Source organism: Corythoichthys intestinalis, chromosome 5 (genome assembly GCF_030265065.1).
Source record: "Corythoichthys intestinalis isolate RoL2023-P3 chromosome 5, ASM3026506v1, whole genome shotgun sequence".
Taxonomy (NCBI): Eukaryota; Metazoa; Chordata; class Actinopteri; order Syngnathiformes; family Syngnathidae; genus Corythoichthys; species Corythoichthys intestinalis.
Window position 1 is genome coordinate 8,663,413 of NC_080399.1, and position 21,071 is coordinate 8,684,483.

The following is a 21,071-nucleotide window of genomic DNA, read 5'->3' on the forward strand; positions in this document are numbered from 1 at the left end:
ATTTTGAAAAAAGATTTTGGGATTTTTTTTGTCTTTTTGGGTCCAAAATGTGGATTAAATTGGTCAGTGAAGAAAACAACAGTCTGGACATGAAGTTCAAGGTGTCCTGAAAAAAGGGACCCAACTTTGCCATTGTGAACATTTTTTTCTTTGAAATATAAAGGCAACATCAATGGCATGCAAATTCGGCCAAAATAGGCTTAGGTGTTAAAGGGTTAACACATTGTGGTAAAATGTAATCATTCACATTTTTACATGATATCACATTTATACATGATATCACACATTTTTATATGATACCACTTTTGTACATGGTAATACATGATCATATCCCATTATCACGTGGGAGTATCCCATTATTACATGATAGTTACCACATTTTTACGTATCACGTTAATACATAAGTATCCTTTTATTACATGAGGGTATCACATTTTTTCATGATAGTATCCCGTTATTACAGGATAGTTATAACTTTTTAATACAATTGTCCCGTTTTTTAAAATCATTTTCACATATTTACCCCATAGTTGTCACAGTTTTACATGATAGTTAACATGTTTTTACTAGGGCTGTCAAACGATTAAAATTTTTAATCGAGGTAATTACAGCTTAAAAATTAAGTAATCTTAATTAATCGTAATTAATCGCAATTCAAACCATCTATAAGATATGCCATATTTTTGTGTAAATTATTGTTGGAATGGAAAGATAAGACACAAGATGGATATATACATTCAACATACGGTACATTAAGTACTGTATTTGTTTATTATAACAAGAAATCAACAAGATGGCATTAACATTATTAACATTTTGTTAAAGCGATCCATGGATAGAAAGACTTGTAGTTCTTAAAAGATAAATGTTAGTACAAGTTATAGAAATTTTGTATTAAAACCCCTCTTAATGTTTTCGTTTTGATAAAATTTGCAAAATTTTCAATCAAAAAATAAACTAGTAGCCCGCCATTGTTGATGTCAATAATTACACAATGCTCATGGGTGCTTAAGCCCATAAAATCAGTCGCACCCAAGCGCCAGCAGAGGGCGATAAAACTCCCAAAAAACACAAGCAACAAGTTGGCATTGCACTGTGCTGTCATTTTAATCTGTTTGAGCGGGGCATGCGCGTTAATTGCGTCAAATTTTTTAACATGATTAATTTTTAAAAATCAATTACCGCCCGTTAACGCGATAATTTTGACAGCCCTAGTTTTTACATGATAATGGTCATGTTTTTACATGCTAGTTACCATGTTTAACTGATAAAGATCACATTTTTGCATATTCATCAGGTTTTAAAATATTATGACATTTTTACATGATATTTATCCCATTTCTATATAATTGTCCTATTTTTACGTAAATATCACATTTATACATGATAGTATCCCATTTATATCTATTAGTATCCCATTATTACATGAGTTATAACGTATTAATACAATTGTCCCGTTTTTAAATAGTTTTCACGTTTTTACGTGATGGTATCCCGTTATTAAATGATAGTTATAACGCTTTAATACAATTGTCGCGTTTTTAAATAATTTTCACGTTTTTACCCGGTAGTTAGCACAGTTTTACATGATAGTTAATAAATTTTTACATGATAGGTACCATGTTTTTACCTGATAGTTAATACATTTTTACATGATAGTTACCATGTTTTTACCTGATATTGATCACATTTTTACATATTTATCAAGTTTCTAAATATTATGACATTTTTACATGACAGTGATCACATTTTTACATGATAATTATCACTTTTTTACATCATAGTTATCATGTTTAAACATAATTATCATGGTTTTACATAACCATCACGTTGTGTCATCACGAGTGGCAGAAACACGCTTCTGTATAAATTCAAATCCTAATTAGTGTTTTTTTTTAGGGTACTATTGATCTTACGTTAACAGCCAATTTGATTCAAGATTGATTCATTCAAAAACATTTTTTCAAACAAAATAATCAATACTTTTGTTTTCAAGATCATGATTACTACTTGATTTTTTCCCCCCCCTGCTATGTGAATATTATAACAAACATGGTCATATTTAGCCCAAATCCAACCTGACCTCCTGTGCAATGCTCCACCAGCGGCTGGAAGAGGTCAAAGCTGGCTGTGGCCCCGTCAGGCATGGGGAGGAGCTCGCGGACCCCGTGGGGCGTAGGCGTACGCACGCGTCCCATCTTCCCGTAGAGCGCCGTCTGGATGTGCCCGCTCTTTCCCCACAGCAGGGGTGGAATGTATCTGTCAAGGAGCGGCACCCGGCGTCAGATTACTTGCCACATCATGCTGACTCGACACTTTTGGACCCTCACATCTATGAGACCTCTCCACAAATAGAAATGAACGTCAATCACTCTCAGACATAGACGTCAGATCCATTTACTCGCTGTCAACCCTTCAGTTCAAATGGAATGAACGTTTATGATGCTCAATGACAATAGGGTGATTCTCATAAAGCTACAGTGTATCACAAAAGTGAGAACACCCCTCGCATTTCTGCAGATATTTAAGTATATCTTTTCATGGGACAACACTGACAAAATGACACTTTGACACAATGAAAAGTAGTCTGTGTGCAGCTTACAGTGCCCTCCGTAATTATTGGATTTATAATAATTATGTGTTTTTTAGCTTCTAATAATTTTTTTCCCTAAATAATATGGGACCTTAATGGAAAAAAAGAGAAAAATCCAACCTTCAATACAAGTGCATTTATTGAGTGGGGGAAAAAATCCCACAATAAGAAATAAATATTTGACATCAAATAATGTGTGTCACAATTATTAGCACCCCTGGTGTTAATACTTTGTACAACCCCTTTTTGCCAACAAAACAGCACCTGATCTTCTCCTATAATGTTTCACAAGATGGGAAAAGACAGAAAGAGGGATGGATCTTCAGCCATTCCTCTTTGCAGAATCACTCTAAATCAATCCCTAAATCCTCTCCTCTGTACTCTCCTCTTCAGCTCACCCCACAGGTTTTCAATGGGGTTGTGGTCTGGGGACTGAGATGGCCATGGGAGGAGCTTGATTTTGTGTCTGGTGAACCATTTCTGTGTAGATTTGGCCATATGTTTAGGGTCATTGTCTTGCTGAAAGACCCAGTGACGACCCATCTTCAGCTTTCGGGCAGAGGGCAACAGATTTTGATTTAAAATGTCCTGGTTTTTCAAAGCATTCATGATGGCATGCACCCTAACAAGGTTCCCAGGGCCTTTGGAAGCGAAACAGCCCCACAGCATCACTGACCCACCCCCATACTTCACAGTCGGTATGACGTGCTGTCTACATGCCAACAAGCTGTTTGGGAGGCATGCACGGAGAAAACTTTTCCTCACTCACAATCATAAACGCAAACGTCTGGAGTTCGCCAAGCGGTATTGGGGCTTCAACTGGGACCGTGTGCTTTGGTCAGAGGAGACCACGATTGAGCTTTTTGGCAACAAACACTCTAAGTGGGTCTGGCGTGCCACGAAAGATGCCCATGCTGATAAACACCTCATGCCCACTGTGAAGTATGGGGGTGGGTCAGTGATGCTGTGGGGCTGTTTCACTTCCAAAGGCCCTGGGAACCTTGTTAGGGTGCATGGCATCATGAATGCTTTGAAATACCAGGACATTTTAAATCAAAATCTGTTGCCCTCGACCCGAAAGCTGAAGATGGGTCGTCACTGGGTCTTTCAGCAAGACAATGACCCTAAACATATGGCCAAATCTACACAGAAATGGTTCACCAGACACAAAATCAAGCTCTTCCCATGGCCATCTCAGTCCCCAGACCTCAACCCCATTGAAAACCTGTGGGGTGAGCTGAAGAGGAGAGTACAAAAGAGAGGACCCAGGTCTCTGGATGATTTAGAGAGATTCTGCAAAGAGGAATGGCTGAAGATCCCTCTTTCTGTCTTTTCCCATCTTGTGAAACATTATAGGAGAAGATTAGGTGCTGTTTTGTTGGCAAAAGGGGGTTGTACAAAGTATTAACACCAGGGATGCTAATAATTGTGACACACATTATTTGATGTCAAATAATTATTTCTTGATGTGGAATTTTATCCCCACTGAATAAATGCACTTGTATTGAAGGTTGGATTTTTCTCTTTTTTTCCATTAAGGTCCCATATTAAAAAAAAAAATATTAGAAGCTGAAAAACTGAAAAAAAATTATTATAAATCCAATAATTATGGAGGGCTCTGTTTAAAATAGAGTAACCGTATTTTCCACACTATAGGGCGTACCGGATTATAAGGCGCACCTTCAATGAATGACATTTTTAAAAAGTTTTTCTCATATATAAGGAGCATGTTGTGCAACATTTATATCACGCAGTGGAGGGAAACTTTTTTCTTTTCCACAGTCACCCTTTTTGTGTTATATGGGTTAAAATTTTTCCCACTGTTTTGCAATGTATGCACTGTATTTGACCAGAGCATGTATAAAGGCCAAAACTGCCTATGACTATTTGTCTTTACACAAACACACAAATGGAAATGAAATGCTGTTTTATATATCCCAGCATGCACCACGCACTATTTCTTCTTCGGGGGGAAATGGAGTCGGCGGCTGTGTGTGTGTGTGTATGTGCGTGTATGAACACACACATGGTAAACAAGTAAGATTTTGTATATTATGATGGAGAGTGTTATTTGTGCTTTTCTTATTATAATGGTGCAATTTTGTGAGCCCGTTTTGGTTTGCAAATTTGTATAAATCTGTCAAAAAAAAAAAAAAAAACTGTTGCGGCTCAATATTGATTCATATATAAGGTGCAGTGGATTATAAGGCGCACTGTCGGCTTTTGAGAAAATTTAAGGCGTTTAGGTGCGCCTTATAGTGCGGAAAATACGGTAATATATTTTCCCCTCAAAATAACTCAACATATAGCCATTAATATCTAAACCCCTGGCAACATAAGTGAGTACACCCCTTTGAAAAAACGTACATCCCTAAATGTCCAAATTGAGTACTGCATGTCATTTTTCCTCCAAAATGTCATGTGACTCGTTACAGGAGTGCTGTCAGCATTGTTGCAGAGATTGAACAGGTGGGGGGGTCAGCCTGTTAGTGCTCAGACCATACGCCGCACTCTACATCAAATTGGTATGCATGGCTGTCACCCCAGGAGGAAGCCTCTTCTGAAGACAGTACACAGGAAAGCCCGCAAACAGTTTGCTGAAGATATGTCAACAAAGCACATGGATTACTGGAACCATGTCCTATGGTCTGATGAGACGGGTGTTGTCCCATGAAAAGATATACTTAAATATCTGCAGAAATGCGAGGGGTGTACTCACTTTTGTGATACACCGTAAAAGCTACGCTAAGCAAAAAAGAGGATTTAGACAATTCTGAGGTCAACGGCGTCTCTAAACGATTCATCAACTATCAAAATAATTGTTAAAGATGAGTTGCCCATCAGTTCATCAACTCGTCGCGAATACTCCCCGCCGACCCTCCCACTCAAAATAAATTAGACGTCTAGCGCCATCATTGGCACTGAAAGATGAGCATTAACAGCAACATTTTAAATGAATTGGACATCATTCATTGTCAATGGCAGGCCATGAGAGCAAACAAACTTCTACTTCGCCTTCTTGTTTCATGTTTATATATACAGGTAAATACTGCTCCCACGCCTGGGGGTGTGTACCATGTCAACAGACATTTTGTTTTGTTTTTTTCACCGTGACGTCAATCGTATTGTTTTTCACTCACTCTTTAGTTAGGAGGGGGCAGCTTTTGAGCAGGTAGCGGGCGAGCGGCGTGTCCTGGTGGCTGACCTCCGGCGGCGAGGGGGTACTCTTCAGGTTGAGGCAGCGGACGATGACGTAGAGGACGGTGGCCACCGCCGCCATCTTCACACCGTCGAACATGGCCGGCAGCTCCGAGCCGAGGGCGGGGACGCCTCCGTCGCCGCCCGGGTGCGCGGCCATAGCGGACCCTGGGTGATGATGTGCGTGGTTAGAAAGTGAAGGAGATAGTACTTTTTCTCGTGGGCACAGTCTAACTGCTTGCTTTATTCTTCGTTATAACACACTTAATAATCAGGGAATAGTATCTTTTCTCATACTTACCGATCGACTGTTTGTATTACTCTAACACACTTAATATAATCAATCAGGGAATAGTACCATTTCTCGTATTTACTGTTTGACTGTATTACTCACACCCCCAATATAAAATAAATAGCATTTATACCATAGTTTAAGGAAAACAAGCAGATTATAGGGCATAAGAGATACATGACGCCTTCTTATTAGCAAGATTGACGCTGACAAGCCCACGTCTGCACCACCCACTCTCACAATCAGTTCTCCCAGACAGTCCAGAACAAATGGCGGGACACCCTGTCCCCACACAAGGAACACCGGAGAACGCCCGATATCCAGTTGATAACACGACTGATAAGACTCCAAGAGCCGCTTTGATGCTGAAGTGGCAAAATCCACAACCCTCGTTGCCCTAACAACAGCAACTCTTGAACCATCCCGTCCAATCCACAAACAGACAATAATCCTAAACAACGCCTAAACACACCTTTCTTCTACCCACAGCTCACCCCACGAGAGCCTTCAAAAAGACTGAATGTTTAACTAATTGTTGTCATTTTTTCTCGGGAAACTTTTGTTGACTTGTGATATGGTGACCTTGGATCCTCGCCTGGGTCCCTCTGTGCTGTATGATCGCTGTCGACCTGAATAAATTGTCAACTTGTGCTTCGACGCCTTTTTCCAGCTTTCAAAATGGAGTCAGTACAAGGGGTTAAGACTAAGGTTAGCGATGCAGAAAAATTCACGCGTTCGTTATATCGAGATTGGATTACTGTAACTCCCTACTTGCAGCTTGTCCTAAAAGTTCTCTAAAAGGTCTTCAGCTAGTCCAAAACGCAGCAGCAAGACTTTTAACAGGAACCAATAGAAGAGAGCACATCACCCCTGTGCTCCAGGCACTTCACTGGCTTCCAGTCGAGTTTAGAATTAAATTTAAAATACTCCTTCTTACGTTTAAGACCATTAATGGGTTGGGGCCATCTTATCTCACCGATGCTCTGGTTCGATACTGCCCCAACAGAACACTCCGATCTCAGAATGCAGGTCTACTGGTAGTTCCCAGGGTTTATAAAAGTACTGTCGGAGCTAGAGCCTTTAGCCACCAAGCCCGTTTTATGGAATCAGCTTCCAGCTAGTATTAAAGAAGCCGAGACAGTCTGCACATTTAAGATTAGATTAAAAACGTTCCTATTCGACAAAGCTTATGGTTAGGCTAGTTGAAGTTGGAGTAGACTCACAGTTTAGTCTAAGCTGCACTAGAAGCTATAATGCTGGGGGAAGTACAGCCTCTGAGTTCTATCTCCTTTTCTTACTCTACCTACCACTTGTCTTACTTTATTTCTATTTTAATTAAATTCAATTCAATTCAATTTTCCAACATTTTCCAATGTTAATATCTAGTTGTCTAGTCTCTTCATCACTAGTCACCCGGTGTCCCCTTTCCCTCCTCCCCTCTGGGGAGGGGCTATTTTTCACCTGCAGCCTCCTGACTGTCCGGACCCCTGGCTGGATAGACGTCCTCGCTGCTACCCCCGTCTCATCTGGCTAGATGGACCTCTTCTTGCTCCTTTACTCCACTGCGTTTTTACGGACTGTAATTTCGCCTGCTAATTCCCATTAGCAGTTCTGGGGTTCCTGTCTATCCGTCCTGGGAGTGGATCTCTCCTGACTGTGGTACTCCCCGAGGTTTCTCATTTTTCTCCCAACTGACTCTGGAGTTTTTGGAGTTTTTCCTTGCCGGCATGGAGGGTCTTAAGGATAGGGGATACCCAGGACTTGAACTGTATCTATTCATCTTTGTTGCTTCATTTCTAATTGTGTATCATATTGCCTCTGTAAAGCCCTTTGAGACATCTGTTGTGATTGAGGGCTATACAAATAAAATTGAATTGAATTAAGGTGAACGCGCAAAGTTTGGCCTTTTGGCCAGATGGTCGGAGTCCTGCCAGCACGGGTCGTTGGAGCAAAATCGGACAAAATAGCCCCAGACCTTAACCCTTGAGAGTCGAAAGACGCGCCGGCGCGTCCTCAGCGCACGTCGTCTTTGAAGCACCCTCGCGTTTTAATTACGTCACCCACATGCCGTTGGTTGGTCTCGTTTTAAAGTGCGGAAGTTGCGGTTTACTCTCGTTGTTATTTGAAGTCAATCGACCACCTAAAACGTGAGATATTGTCATTTAAGTTTTATAGTTTTATTGTCCTCTCAAAAAACATTAAAACGCTGCATGGATCATTTGTTTATGTCTATAATTCCATCATTTCTTGTCCTTTTTCAAAACGGAAGCTCCATGAAAAAAACACAAATCAAACGAACCCTTTCGAAGTCACAGTGGAAGCACAAAATGCGTTGTTTTTTTTTTATCAATATAACTGCCGTGCGAGGTTCCACCGAACGAGAGGCAGGAGTGTTCTGAAGCAGCGAGGGGGGAGCGACGGCCGTTTGAATCAAGCAAGCGGGCGAGCGACTTTGTGTGACTTTGAGGATGAACGGAAAACTAAATTTAGCGCAAGCAATTGTGCTTTTTGATCAACTTGAGGAAGAGGGTGGTCCAAATTCGTCATCATCGTCTTCTTCGGAAGAGTCCTCGAGTGAAGATAGTGACGGATTTGAACACGTGGGTGACGCCATCGACGAGCAGAGGTAAGCCAACTCGCTTTTTTTTTTTTTTTTTTTTAATGCTGTAAAAGTTTCTTTTGATATTGCAAGACAAAGTTAATTTTGATGCAATATAAGTGCGTGTTTGTGTATGTAATAATAAAATGTGCATATCAGATCAAAGTATAATTTGTGGTCTTCTTTCTATATGAAGATTAGGGATGTAGTACATATTCAGCTACGGTATTCTTTCTATTGTCATACATATAGATTTCCATTATTATTTATTGCTGTATATATTTTTATTTTATACTTTATTATTTTCATAAATACTGACTTTTGTTTCATGTACATTTATAGTGACAATGAAAGTAAAGTGAAATGAAAATGGAAGGGTGGAAAGAGGACCGACACCCCATGGAAGTGTGGGCTGTGATGTAGCCCTGTGTCTAATTCCAGGACGAAACTGCTTTTCGGAGTGGCATGCCTGAAAAAAATTTAACTTGTTTATTGTAAATATTTTTGAAAATACTTTTTTCCCCAATGTTATATATATATTTTTTTTTCCCACAATCAGTCTTCTCAATTTGTGTATATAAATGTGTGTTCAAGAAGCTTGATTGTGTGTACATAGTTTTCATCAGGTGATGGGCCGCAATACCTAAACTCATAAAGAGATGGCCTCTAAACACTTTTTGTGTTAGATGGTATATTTTTTCACTGTTCTTCACTGTTTGGTCTGCTGTATATAACCTGTTTTGACTAGAGCATGTATAAATGCAAAAAACGCCAATGGCTATACCTGTTGTTTATGTTGAATTGTCAAATAAAAGACTATTTATTCTAAATTTTTTTGGTTGAATGTTCATCCTAACATGTTGAATAAATATTACAAAGTTTCAAAACGGTTCATTACGCATGTTTGGTTGTCAATTGGACATCAATATTAAAAATTTTGACAAAACGATTTTGGAATTTTTGGTCTTTTTGGGCCCAAAATTATGATTTATAATTGGTCAGTGAAGGAAACAACAGTTTGGACATGAAGTTCAAGGTGTCACAAAAAAAGGGACGAAACCAGGCCATCGTAAACAATTTTGTCTTTGAAATATAAAGGCAACTTCAAGGGCATGCAAAATCAGACAAAATAGGCCCAGACCTTAAAGGGTTAAAGCGTTGAATAAATAAAAAGAAAGAAAGAAAATGTAGAAATTTTAAAATAATATATATTTTCATTTTTTAAAATTAATTAACACTACATTTTCAAGGTCTTTGTATTGTCTGGCTCTCAGCTAGTTTCGATCAGGACCATCTTGGATCTTGGGCAAGTCTTGGTCTTAATCACTATATCGTGCTCGTCATGCAAGTAAAATCTCTCGAAGCCAGCACTCGCACAGCTTGCCAGGAGATTTTTCGCTTTTATTAAATCAGGAGCCACCCACATGACTTTTGAGTTTATCCTGTTAAAGTCTCCAGACTGAGCACAACAAGGGCCTCGTGAGAATGTTGGCAAAAATGTCAGTGGAGCTTCGATAGTCGAACATGGGGTTAGCAGGCATGTAAGGTTGCTATTAACTGTGATAGACGTCCAATGCATTTTGAATGGGAGGGGCTGGCATCTGCATTTGATTGACACGAGTATTTGTTTGTTCGTTCATTTATTTGCTGCCAAGCATCACAGTTCAAATGGAAGCCAAGTTTTTGTTTGCGCTAATGTTTTTTTTAATGCATTCATCATTTAGTTTACAGGTATATTTAGTTGTTTTTTGTGCGAATATGCGTCTGAACCATTTGTTAAGAGCATTATAATAAAAAAAAAAAAAAAATTTAAGTTAGCGTTTTGTAGCATTTAAGCTAGCGGAGTTTTACCATGTAAGTTAGCCAATGGCATACCGCAAGCAACACGTCACTTCCGCTCGTTAATATTCATGAAGTTAGCTACTGTTGCTAAGGGAGGATATGCCACCGTTTGTCCCCAATAGGAAATGAATGGAAATCGTGTACGAAGGAGATGTTTACAAAGCTAAACCTACCAATTCTCTCGGAAAATGATGTCCGTGGTGCCAAATTCACTTGCAAAGATGTGGAAGTACATAAAAATGTTCAGTTAAACAGATGGCTTCAGTGTTGAGGGCTGAAAAAGAGGAAAAAACGAGCCGACCTTAACATAGCCTTAGCTTTTTTATCGACACCTTTTTCTTACACGGCTGACAATGACATTCTCCTGTTTCAACAAGCTATCCTTTACCACCAGCCCTGTTTTTCCTATATATTTCCTATATATTATATCCTCTGGTTTGTCCTATGTCTCTGACCGTTCTTAGGGATAATTTATATTTTGTGTAGCGATCGCAAATGCTACTCAGTGACAGCCAACGAACACTTTTAATTTTTTAATTGATAAAAAATCTTAATTCTATAATTTCTTTTAGGGCTGCAGCTATCAAATATTTTAGTAGTCGATTAATCGATGGACTTGTTAGTTCGAATAATCGAGTAATCGGATAAGGAACATGAAAAACTGAAATACCCGAGTTGAGCCTGAAACGGTATAAAAAAATAAAAAATTAAATGAGGATCTATGTACACCAAAAGAACAATTGGCTAACTTACACAGAAAAAGTCAGCTAGCTTAAATCCTATAAAATGCTAAAGTTTTTTTTTTTTTTTTACAATGCTCTTAACAAATGGTTCAGACACATATTCGCACAAAAAACGGCTAAATATACCAACTAGTATAAACTAAATCAAGAATGCATTAAAAAACATTAGCTCAAACAAAAACTTAGCTTACGTTGGTCTTAACAGGGAGCAGTTGGATTCAGCCATGTGAAAAGAGGCAGACCAGAGGGCAGTGTATCCACCCTAATCAATAAAACTAAATGTAAACACTTTCAAAATAACCCATTACAACGCCACTTTAGTTAAACAAATACTCAAAGCAACAAAATTCAATTCGAATATTTTTTTTCTAATCGAATACTCGAATTAATCAATTAATCGTTGCAGCACTAATTTATTTACACTCCCCCCTTACTAAAGTTGTTTTTTATACAACAGAAAAGGTAACAGTGGCAGTCATATACCATTTTAATTTTTTTCAGGTCATTCATTGTCAAACAGAAGCAGCACGGCACAATGTCATGCTAAAAAATAAGTTAAAAAATATCAAAATGGCTTACCTCTGTGTCCTCTGAAAGATCACGCCAACCCAACAAAATGTTTACTGCATATGAAAAGTGAATGGATACACCGAGCTGGCGTTAAAAGTCCGCGCAAGTTCATTCATTCTACACATTTTTTTCCTCCGAGTTTTTGTTTTCTGGAAACGTATGAAGAAAACATCCTTCATACGTCGTAATGTCTCGAGTCGTTTCTACAAGTTCCAAAAAAAGCAATGTGTGATCGGCATGTTGGTTTATGAAAGAAAAGTAGCAGAATTAACATGGTGTCTATGCGAGGGCGGGTCTATAATGTTCCACTTCGGCTTTACTTCTGCTTTACGATGCGACGTCCCGGTCTAAAAATACCATGTGTGCGGTGCGCCTTTGTTCTTTTGTTGTACATAGATCCTTATTTATTTTTCATACCGTTTGAGGCTCAGCTCAGGAATTAAATTTTTCATGTTCCTCATCCGATTACTCGATTATTCGAACTAACTAGCTCATCGATTAATCGACTACTAAAATAATCAACAGCTGCAGCATACTGTACCCGTTGCTAATCTAAACTGGGTTTTACAAGTAGTTTTTTTATTTGTTTATTTGATATTCTGCTCCAGGTTTGCCCATTAGAGGGAGCACAATAACATGTCAAAATGCCTGCAGCATAAGACACTTTAAAACATAGGCAAAAGAATTTGTGTAAATGTTTTCTCTGAGAGCTTTTGAAAAATAAAGATCTTTGTGAAAGTGAACTTCTTTGGCAAGAAAATTCATCATAGTCAAGTTCAAAGACTGATATCTATATACAAGTTAAAAATAGCCCTGTGAGAAATTCATTTAATTCAAAGTTCATATAGTTTAAAAAAAAGAATCGAAGAGTTAAGAAAATAATTTAACTATGCAATTTTTTTCTTACCCTGCCTATTAAAAGACCCAGAATCAAAACGTGGAATCGTAATCGGAACCGTTCAAATTCAAACGATGCCCAACCCTAGTATGGTGTGGTGTGACCACATTCAGTACAATATAACGGCTTTATTTTTTAAGCCTCATTTTACATGTTTTTCAAAAGTCATGTAAATTTAGGAGGGTTGAGTCAACACTAACTTTTGTATAATTTATCGTCACTTTACAGGCACGTCAGGTTTTTGGGGAAGTTTCTCATTTCTAGTACAGTATTTTCTATGGGGAGTAGTGAAACTTAAATAACTTATGAAAAGTGACATCATGAAGTGTTACGAATGAGGAAATGAACTTGAAAATTCAAAGAATTTTGTTGTTTCTGGTGATGTTTTACCTTTTGGGTGTGTCATACGCTTGTTTTCAAGTGGTAACGTAATCATTTAAACCGTAGACTGTGAGAACAGTTTAAATTAGCATAAAATGTGGTGCAATACCTGTTGCTGGGTGCCCAGCTGGATTCTTGGGTTAGTCAAAAGGTACTTCAATTACATGAGAAGTGTTCCAGTCTCGTCTTCTTTTAACCCCCGTCAACACAACACTTTAGCGAAGTAGCCGCATTTGAAAGGACATTCTCGGCGTTCGGGAGTCGGTTTTCTACCCGTATGTCCCGTCGAGCCACACCGCTTGTTGGTGTTTACAGTCCGGAGTGAGTGAGCAGCTCCGGATGCGTTCACTCCCACGGTAAAAAAGCTCCGAGCACGGGGTTTACTCCGCCCACGCTTCCAGCTAAACGGCAAAATATGTCAAACGATGACGCTAGTTCGCCGCCACACCCCGGCCACTTTGAATCATGGTGGCTCTTTCTATTCATAAAGTCAGTACAAAAAAAAGTTTCAGTCGATTTGACAACTTTTGCGGAAAATCCTACTGTACGTAAAGGCAACATAAACAAGTACTTTTACTTTCTACGCGACTTTAGTTAACGTGGTATAATTCAGTGGCATTAATGAAAAAGCTTTATTGACGTTTTTTCTTGACGTCACAAAGTAAAAAAAAAAAAAGAAAAAAAGAAAAAAAGTGGTCTGAGTAGGAATTTAGCAGTTCTGGAATGAATAAACGTTATTTTCAGAAAGAAGTGTTTGTCCCGCGTGATGATTAATATTCTGACATTCGCGGAATCGTAAGTGTTTGGAACTCTGTTGCCACTAGAGGGAGCCAGACTCTCGAAATACACAAATAGCGTGCTAATAGTGTTTATTTTTGTTTTCTACATTTTATTCTTTTCTGTCCATCCGTCATTACTTCATTGGTTGCCATTAATGTAAATAGAGAGGAACTAGAGTTAAATGAGTAAAAACTAGCTGTTTTAGCATTGAACAAGCAATAACTTTAACAAATTACAACTTTAAAAAAAAACAAACATTTTTTTCTTTTTTTAATGTTTTTGTTGTGGTGACCCTTTGTTTGTTATAATTCACCCACCGTACTTGTGTCTGTTTGGCCGAGCGCGTTGAACAACTGTTTGGCAGCGGTCGAACAATCGCTGCGAGCCGTCTCAGTCAAAAAGAATTGGACGTCTAATGCTGTCAATGGCACTGAAACATGATAATTCGCGGAACACGTCACCATATAAGTCACAATAACAATCTAATGAGTTCCCATTTTTATTTAGATTTTTTTTTTTTATATTGGTCGTCCTGGTGCGTGCGTTTTGGCCGCAAGGGGGCATTATAATGTCTCATGTCTGTTAGTTTTTTAATTTTTTTTTACAGAAGATAAAAAGTACTGTATAAGCCTGTGCCTGCGTGTATTGGTTTGCTGGGGTTTATAGTCCACGTTAATGAACCCTTTGTGGTGCAAGTGACATTTTTTTGATAATTTAAGAACCACTTAATAGCATAAAGACCTGGTGTTCATATACAAATTGGGTGGACATCATATTTTGGGTCAAATAGGTTGCAATATTATCGTCTATTACCGTCATTGGGAGCCAATATGTTAACACTGTGCCCTAAAGCAGGGATGTCAAACTCATATTGGTTTGTGAGCAATTTTAATGGAGATTAGATCTCATGTGGGCCGGACTAGTTTATTTTTGGCCAAATAAATTGCCGTATTTTATGGACTATAAATTGCACCTTAGTATAAGTGGCAACAGCCAAAAAATTCGCAGTGAAAAGGGAAAAAAAATACCGTAATTTTCAGACTAGGGCGCACCTGACTAAAAGCCGCCACCCACCACATTTGACACGGAAACGGCATTTGTTCATTGATAAGCCGCACTGGATTATAAGCCCCAACGGTCCTCACTGTATTATTGGATACTTACAAAAAAAATATATTAACCAGTAACACTTCATTTGACAGCAGCATCATAAGACCAAATGAACCACCATGAAGCTTTGAACCAATTGGATGCAAAGCTTCATTGCTTCAGAAAGCTTCATTTGGCAATATAGTCCCTTGGGGGAGAAATTCAACCTCTGCTACCACCTGCTGTCAACACTGTTGTCGTCCAAAACATGCCTCCTAGCATGCAGATGTAAATACAATCAAAAAACATGTTCTGTGCTTATTATTTCAAAGACTGTCATAAGACCATTGTAATTATGAAATGACACTGCCAAAGCATTAATGAATGCTTATGACAGATGTCATTTTGTGTCATCTGGCAAATTGTCTCACTTTTGAATGGATGTAAAAGATCCGAGGTGGACAGAAATGGAGTTAGTGACATAATTTGCTGGATGACACTTAATAACATCTCTCATGAGCATTCATTAATGCTTATGATGCCATGTGCCATAATTATGACGGTCTTATGGTAGTCTTATGACGCCGCTGTCAAATAAAGTGGTACATATTAACCCAAATACAGTAAATCAACAAATAAGCCGCACTGGACTATAAGCCACAGGGTTCAAAATGAGGGAAAAAAGTTGTTGCGTATAGTCAGAAAATTACGGTATATATGTCGCACCGGAGTATAAGTTGCTCTATTACCACTTTTGGCTGCATATTTCACTACTTCCAGCTTGTAATCTGGAGAATATGATTTACTTTTCGGTGCCATTTTGTTCAGCCCTTCTCAATTGTTTCTATTTGTTTTTATAAGTTACCACCCATTTTGAAACGTCAGCTTTGAGTGCCCTCTTGTGGTTTAGTATGAAAATAACATGTGAAATAATATAATATTATGTTAATAATTTTATACATAGACCGAAAAATATGGTAAACTCAGAAGATGATCATGATAAAAAAGATAATTCAGAGTAAAAGTGAATTGGACGTCTATTGTTGTCAATGGCAAGCAATGACTTCATTATGCGTCACTTCCTTCCTTTTGGCCACATTAGTTAAATTACTGGTTTCCAGTCCTTCCAGTACATTAGTCCCCGGTTTCGAACAAGTTCCGTTCCTATGCTGGCGACAAAAACTGAATTTCCGCGCATAACTATCCAAAAAGTCCTAAAGTATTGTATTTTGTTTAATGATGGAGGATATTGTATGCCCTATGGTGGCAGCATTGAGTCTGGCTGGAATGTCGCCTTGTATGACTGAGTAGCAGATTCAGACATCTGTCGTAGATAAAGGACAGCTGCGTTCTGGTTTGTCCCACATAAGGCTCTAAGTTGTTTCAGATAATATATGTTTGTATATGTATTTGTAATTACATTTACAGCTAAAGTTTGTGGAGTTACGTGTGAGCGATTTGCTATGAGAATTGTAAATACAGTGGTGCAAATAAGTATTTAGTCAACCACTAATTGTGCAAGTTCTCCCACTTGAAAATATTAGAGATGCCTGTAATTGTCAACATGGGTGAACCTCAACCATGAGAGACAGAATGTGAAAAAAAACCCCAGAAAATCACATTGTTTCATTTTTATAGAATTTATTTGCAAATCAATGTGGAAAATAAGTATTTGGTCAATACCAATAGTTCATCTCAATACTTTGTTTTGTACCCTTTGTTGGCAATAACGGAGGCCAAACGTTTTCTGTAACTCTTCACAAGCTTTTCACACACTGTTGCTGGTATTTTGGCCCATTCCTCCATGCAGATCTCCTATAGAGCAGCGATGTTTTGGGGCTGTCGTTGGGCAATACGGACTTTCAACTCCCTCCTCACCCCGTGGCGTCAAAATGATAACAAAAACGGTGAGCAAAAATCCCACAACCACACGCGGGGACCTAGAGAATGACCTACAGAGAGCTGGGACCACAGTAACAAAGACTACTATAGTAACACAATGCGCCACCAGGGACTCAAATCCTGCACAGACAGACGTGTCCCCCTGCTGAAGAAAGTACACGTCCAGGCCCATCTGCGGTTCGCTAGAGAGCATTGGGATGATCCAGAAGAGGACTGGGAGAATGTGTTATGGTCAGATGAAACCAAAATAGAACTTTTTGGTAGAAACACAGGTTCTCTTGTTTGGAGGAGAAAGAATACTGAATTGTATCCGAAGAACACCATACCCACTGTAAAGCATAGGGGTGAAAACATCATGCTTTTGGGCTGTTTTTCTGCAAAGGGACCAGGACAACTGATTTGTGTAAAAGAACGAATGAATGGGGCCATGTGTTGAGAGATTTTGAGTGAAAATCTCCTTCCATCTGCAAGGGCATTGAAGATAAGACGTGGCTGGGTCTTTCAGCATGGCAATGATCCCCAACACACAGGAGTGGCTACGTAAGAAGCATTTTAAGGTCCCGGAGTGGCCTAGCCAGTCTCCAGATCTCAACCCCATAGAAAATCTGTGGAGGGAGTTAAAAGTCCGTGTTGCCCAACGACAGCCCCAAAACATCACTGCCCTAGAGGAGATCTGTGTGGAGGAATGGGCCAAAACACCAACAACAGTGTGTGAAAAGCTTGTGAAGAGTTACAGAAAAAGTTTGGCCTCCATTATTGCCAACAAAGGGTACATAACAAAGTACTGAGATGAACTTTTGGTATTGACCAAATACTTATTTTCCACCATGATTTGCAAATAAATTCTTTAAAAATCAAACAATGTGATTTTCTGTTTTTTTTCTACATTCTGTCTCTCATGGTTGAGGTTTACCCATGTTGGCAATTACAGGCATCGCTAATGTTTTCAAGTGGGAGAACTTGCACAATTAGTGGTTGACTGACTAAATACTTATTTGCCCCACTGTATCTGCATTCGTAGCATTTAAGCTAGCGGACTTTTGTATGGCAAATTAAGCTAAAGTCAGCCAAATGCACTCGATCACATAAATCACAAATTTCTGGTTGTACGGCCCCGATATCAAAATAAAAGCACCTGATTAAGTTTGTACAGTAATAATGAGCGACAAGGAATCTGCAGAACAACTCCAAGGGCTGGGTTGGACCTCCAAGGCTGTACATTTGACACAGCTGCCTTAATGGGTTAAATCAGATTAAGTTAGAAGAAAACTTCACAATGGTGAGTTTATGTGATGTGGTAAAATTATGTGGGGAACCCAATATTGTTCCTTTCAAGTGCACCAGCAGAGTCACAAGGTTTTAGGTTGAAGGGATTACACTCTCAATCAAGGATTGAGATCAAACAGGGTTCTGTCTTCTTGAATTTAAAGTGCAACAATTTTTTCTTCGTCCTTAAATATGAAAATCTTATTTTCTTTGAAGCAACTCACATGGTAAGGAACTGTTTTTTGTCCAGCTCTGCTTGTGTGGGCAAATCAATTGCCCAATAAGCAGTTTAGTGGTAATTCCTTACTTATTTTATTTTTTTCTGTTGACTGTTTAGGATTTTGGATTTATGATTCAAGGGGTAAACTGCCAAAAAACAACAAGAAAGGAGACATCTAAAGATCTCTGTAAGCACCGCTACTGTGCTAAGTTTTGACCAGCCCATCCACAAAGGCTTGTATATTACTTTATAACCTAACATAGAAACTGGCTCAAAAATGATATTTACTGGTATTATTTTAATAGAACAGAATAGAATAGAATAGAATAGAATAGAATAGAATAGAATAGAATAGAATAGAATAGAATAGAATAGAATAGAATAGAATAGACGTTATTTGTCATTAAACAGTGGTATGAAAAAGTATCTGGACCTTTTGGAATTTCTCACATTTCTGCATAAAATCACTATCAGATGTGATTTGATTTTTGTCAAAATCACACAGATGAAAAAAACAGTGTCTGCTTTGGCTAAAAGCACCCAAACATTTACAGGTTTTCATATTTTAATGAGGATAACATGCAAACAATGACAGAATGGGGAAAAATAAGTAAGGGAACACTCTGCCTAAGGAGACTTAATGAGCAATTGAAACCAATTTTTACCAAACTATTTATGTCAGGTGTGTTCCCAATCACTGATGAGTGGTTTAAATCTGCCCCGCTCACTATAAAACACACACCTGGTAAGAATTGTCTTGATTTGCATCATAGCTCGTTCAAAAGAGCTGTCTGAAGACCTGTGATCAAGGATTATTTATTTGTATAAAGCTGGGAAAGAATACAAAACCATCTCTGAGAGTCTGGATGTTCATCAATCGACAGTCAGTGCACACATCAACTATATGTAAAACTACGGCCAAGAAGCATGTTCATGCGAGGACTCCACGGAGGAAGCCACTGCTGTCTATAAAAACATTGTTGCCCGTTTAATGTTCGCAAAAAGGCACATGGACACTCCACAGAAGTTTTAGCAAAATATTTTGTGGACTGATGAAACCAAAGTTGAATTGTTTGGGAGTAACACACAACGTCATGTGTGGAGGAAAAATGGAACAGCTAACCAACATCAACACCTCGTCCCCACCGTGAAGCATGGTGGAGGGAGCATCATGATATGGGGCTGTTTGTTACCTCGGGGCCTGGACAACTTTCAATCATTAATGGAAAAATGAATTCAAAAGCTTATCAGGATGTTTTGCAGGAAAATCTGATGCTGTCTGTCAGACAGTTGAAGCTAAAAAGAGGATGGATGCTGCAACTAGACAATGATCCAAAACACAAAAGTAAATGAACTTCAGAATGGGTTCAGAAGAAGAAAATATACGTTCTGAAGTGGCCAAGTCAAAGTCCAGACTTGAATCTCATTGAGATGCTGTGGCATGACGTAAAGAGCGATTCATGCCAGACATCTCAGGAATCTGACTGAACTACAGAACTTTTGTAGAGAAAAATGGGCTAAGATTACTCCTGATCAATGTGCCAGACTGATCTGCAGCTACAGGAAGCGTCGGGTTGAAGTTATCGCTGCCAAAGGAGGGGGGGCCACACAATATTAAATGTGATGGTTCACTTACTTATTTTCCCCCCTGCTGTCATTGTTTGCATACTATCCTCATTAAAATATGAAAATTAGGGCTGTCAAATGATTAAAGTTTTTAATCGAGTTAATCACAGCTTCAAAATTAATTAATCGTAATTAATCGCAATTCAAACCATCTATAAAATATGCCATATTTTTCTGTAAATTATTGTTGGATTGGAAAGATAAGACACAAGACGGATATATACATTCAACATACTGTACATAAGTACTGTATTTGTTTACTGTAACAATAAATCAACAAGATGGCATTAACATTATTAACATTCTGTTAAAGCGATCCATGGCCAAAAAGACTTGTAGTTCTTAAAAGGTAAATGTTAGTACAAATTATAGAAATTTTATACTAAAACCCCTCTTAATGTTTTCATTTTCATAAAATTTGTAAAATTTTCAATCAAAAAAATAAACTAGTAGCTTGCCATTGTTGATGTCAATAATTACACAATGCTCAGCTTGCTGAAAAACCCATAAAATCAGTCACACCCAAGCGCCAGCAGAGGGCGACAAAAAACACAAGTAACAGATGGACACGACACTGGTGTCATTTTAATCTGTTTGAGCGGGGCATGTGCGTTAAATGCGTCAAATATTTTAACGTGATTAATTTAAAAAATTAATTGCCGCCCATTAACGCGATAATTTTGACAGCCCTAATGAAAATCAATAAATGTTTGGGTGGTTTTAGTTAAAGCAAAAACTGTTTTTTCATCTGTGTGATTTTGACAAAGATCAGATCAGATTTGATGGTGATTTTATACAGAAATGTGAAAAATTCCAAGAGGTTCAGATACTTTTTCATACCACTGTACATAATACAATGAGATTAAGAATTAATATGCTTTTATTGACCGATGTTATCGGATATCTCTACTGATCTTATTGAAATGGTTTTTGTGTGCAAAAAGTTTTTTTTTTTTTTTTTTTAAATTCTCTGCAAGATGACACATTTTTGACTGTCACAACATTGCTCCAAACAACCTGTAAATAAATAAAATATGGGAAACAAAATGCTGCCATCATCAATGTTTTTAAT

General features: G+C 38.4%; 1 protein-coding gene across 5 annotated transcripts in view; it reads right to left on the reverse strand.

The window, feature by feature from the left end:
- Nucleotides 1–13,674, reverse strand: part of LOC130916517 (monoacylglycerol lipase ABHD2-like) — a 30,714-nt gene extending 17,040 nt beyond the window's left edge. Inside the window, exons 1-4 of one of the 5 annotated variants that reach the window (XM_057837302.1) lie at nucleotides 13,226–13,674; nucleotides 10,698–10,798; nucleotides 5,734–5,959; nucleotides 2,084–2,259 (exon numbers count right to left, since the gene is read on the reverse strand). In XM_057837302.1, the coding sequence (XP_057693285.1) occupies nucleotides 2,084–2,259; nucleotides 5,734–5,951 (394 nt within the window). In that variant the 5' untranslated portion in view covers nucleotides 5,952–5,959; nucleotides 10,698–10,798; nucleotides 13,226–13,674. Of the gene's footprint in view, nucleotides 1–2,083; nucleotides 2,260–5,733; nucleotides 5,960–10,697; nucleotides 10,799–11,846; nucleotides 12,111–13,225 lie in introns of those variants that run through there. The other 4 variants (XM_057837304.1, XM_057837303.1, XM_057837301.1 and 1 more) reach the window with 4 other exon arrangements.
- Between the last annotated feature and the right edge of the window lie 7,397 nt (nucleotides 13,675–21,071).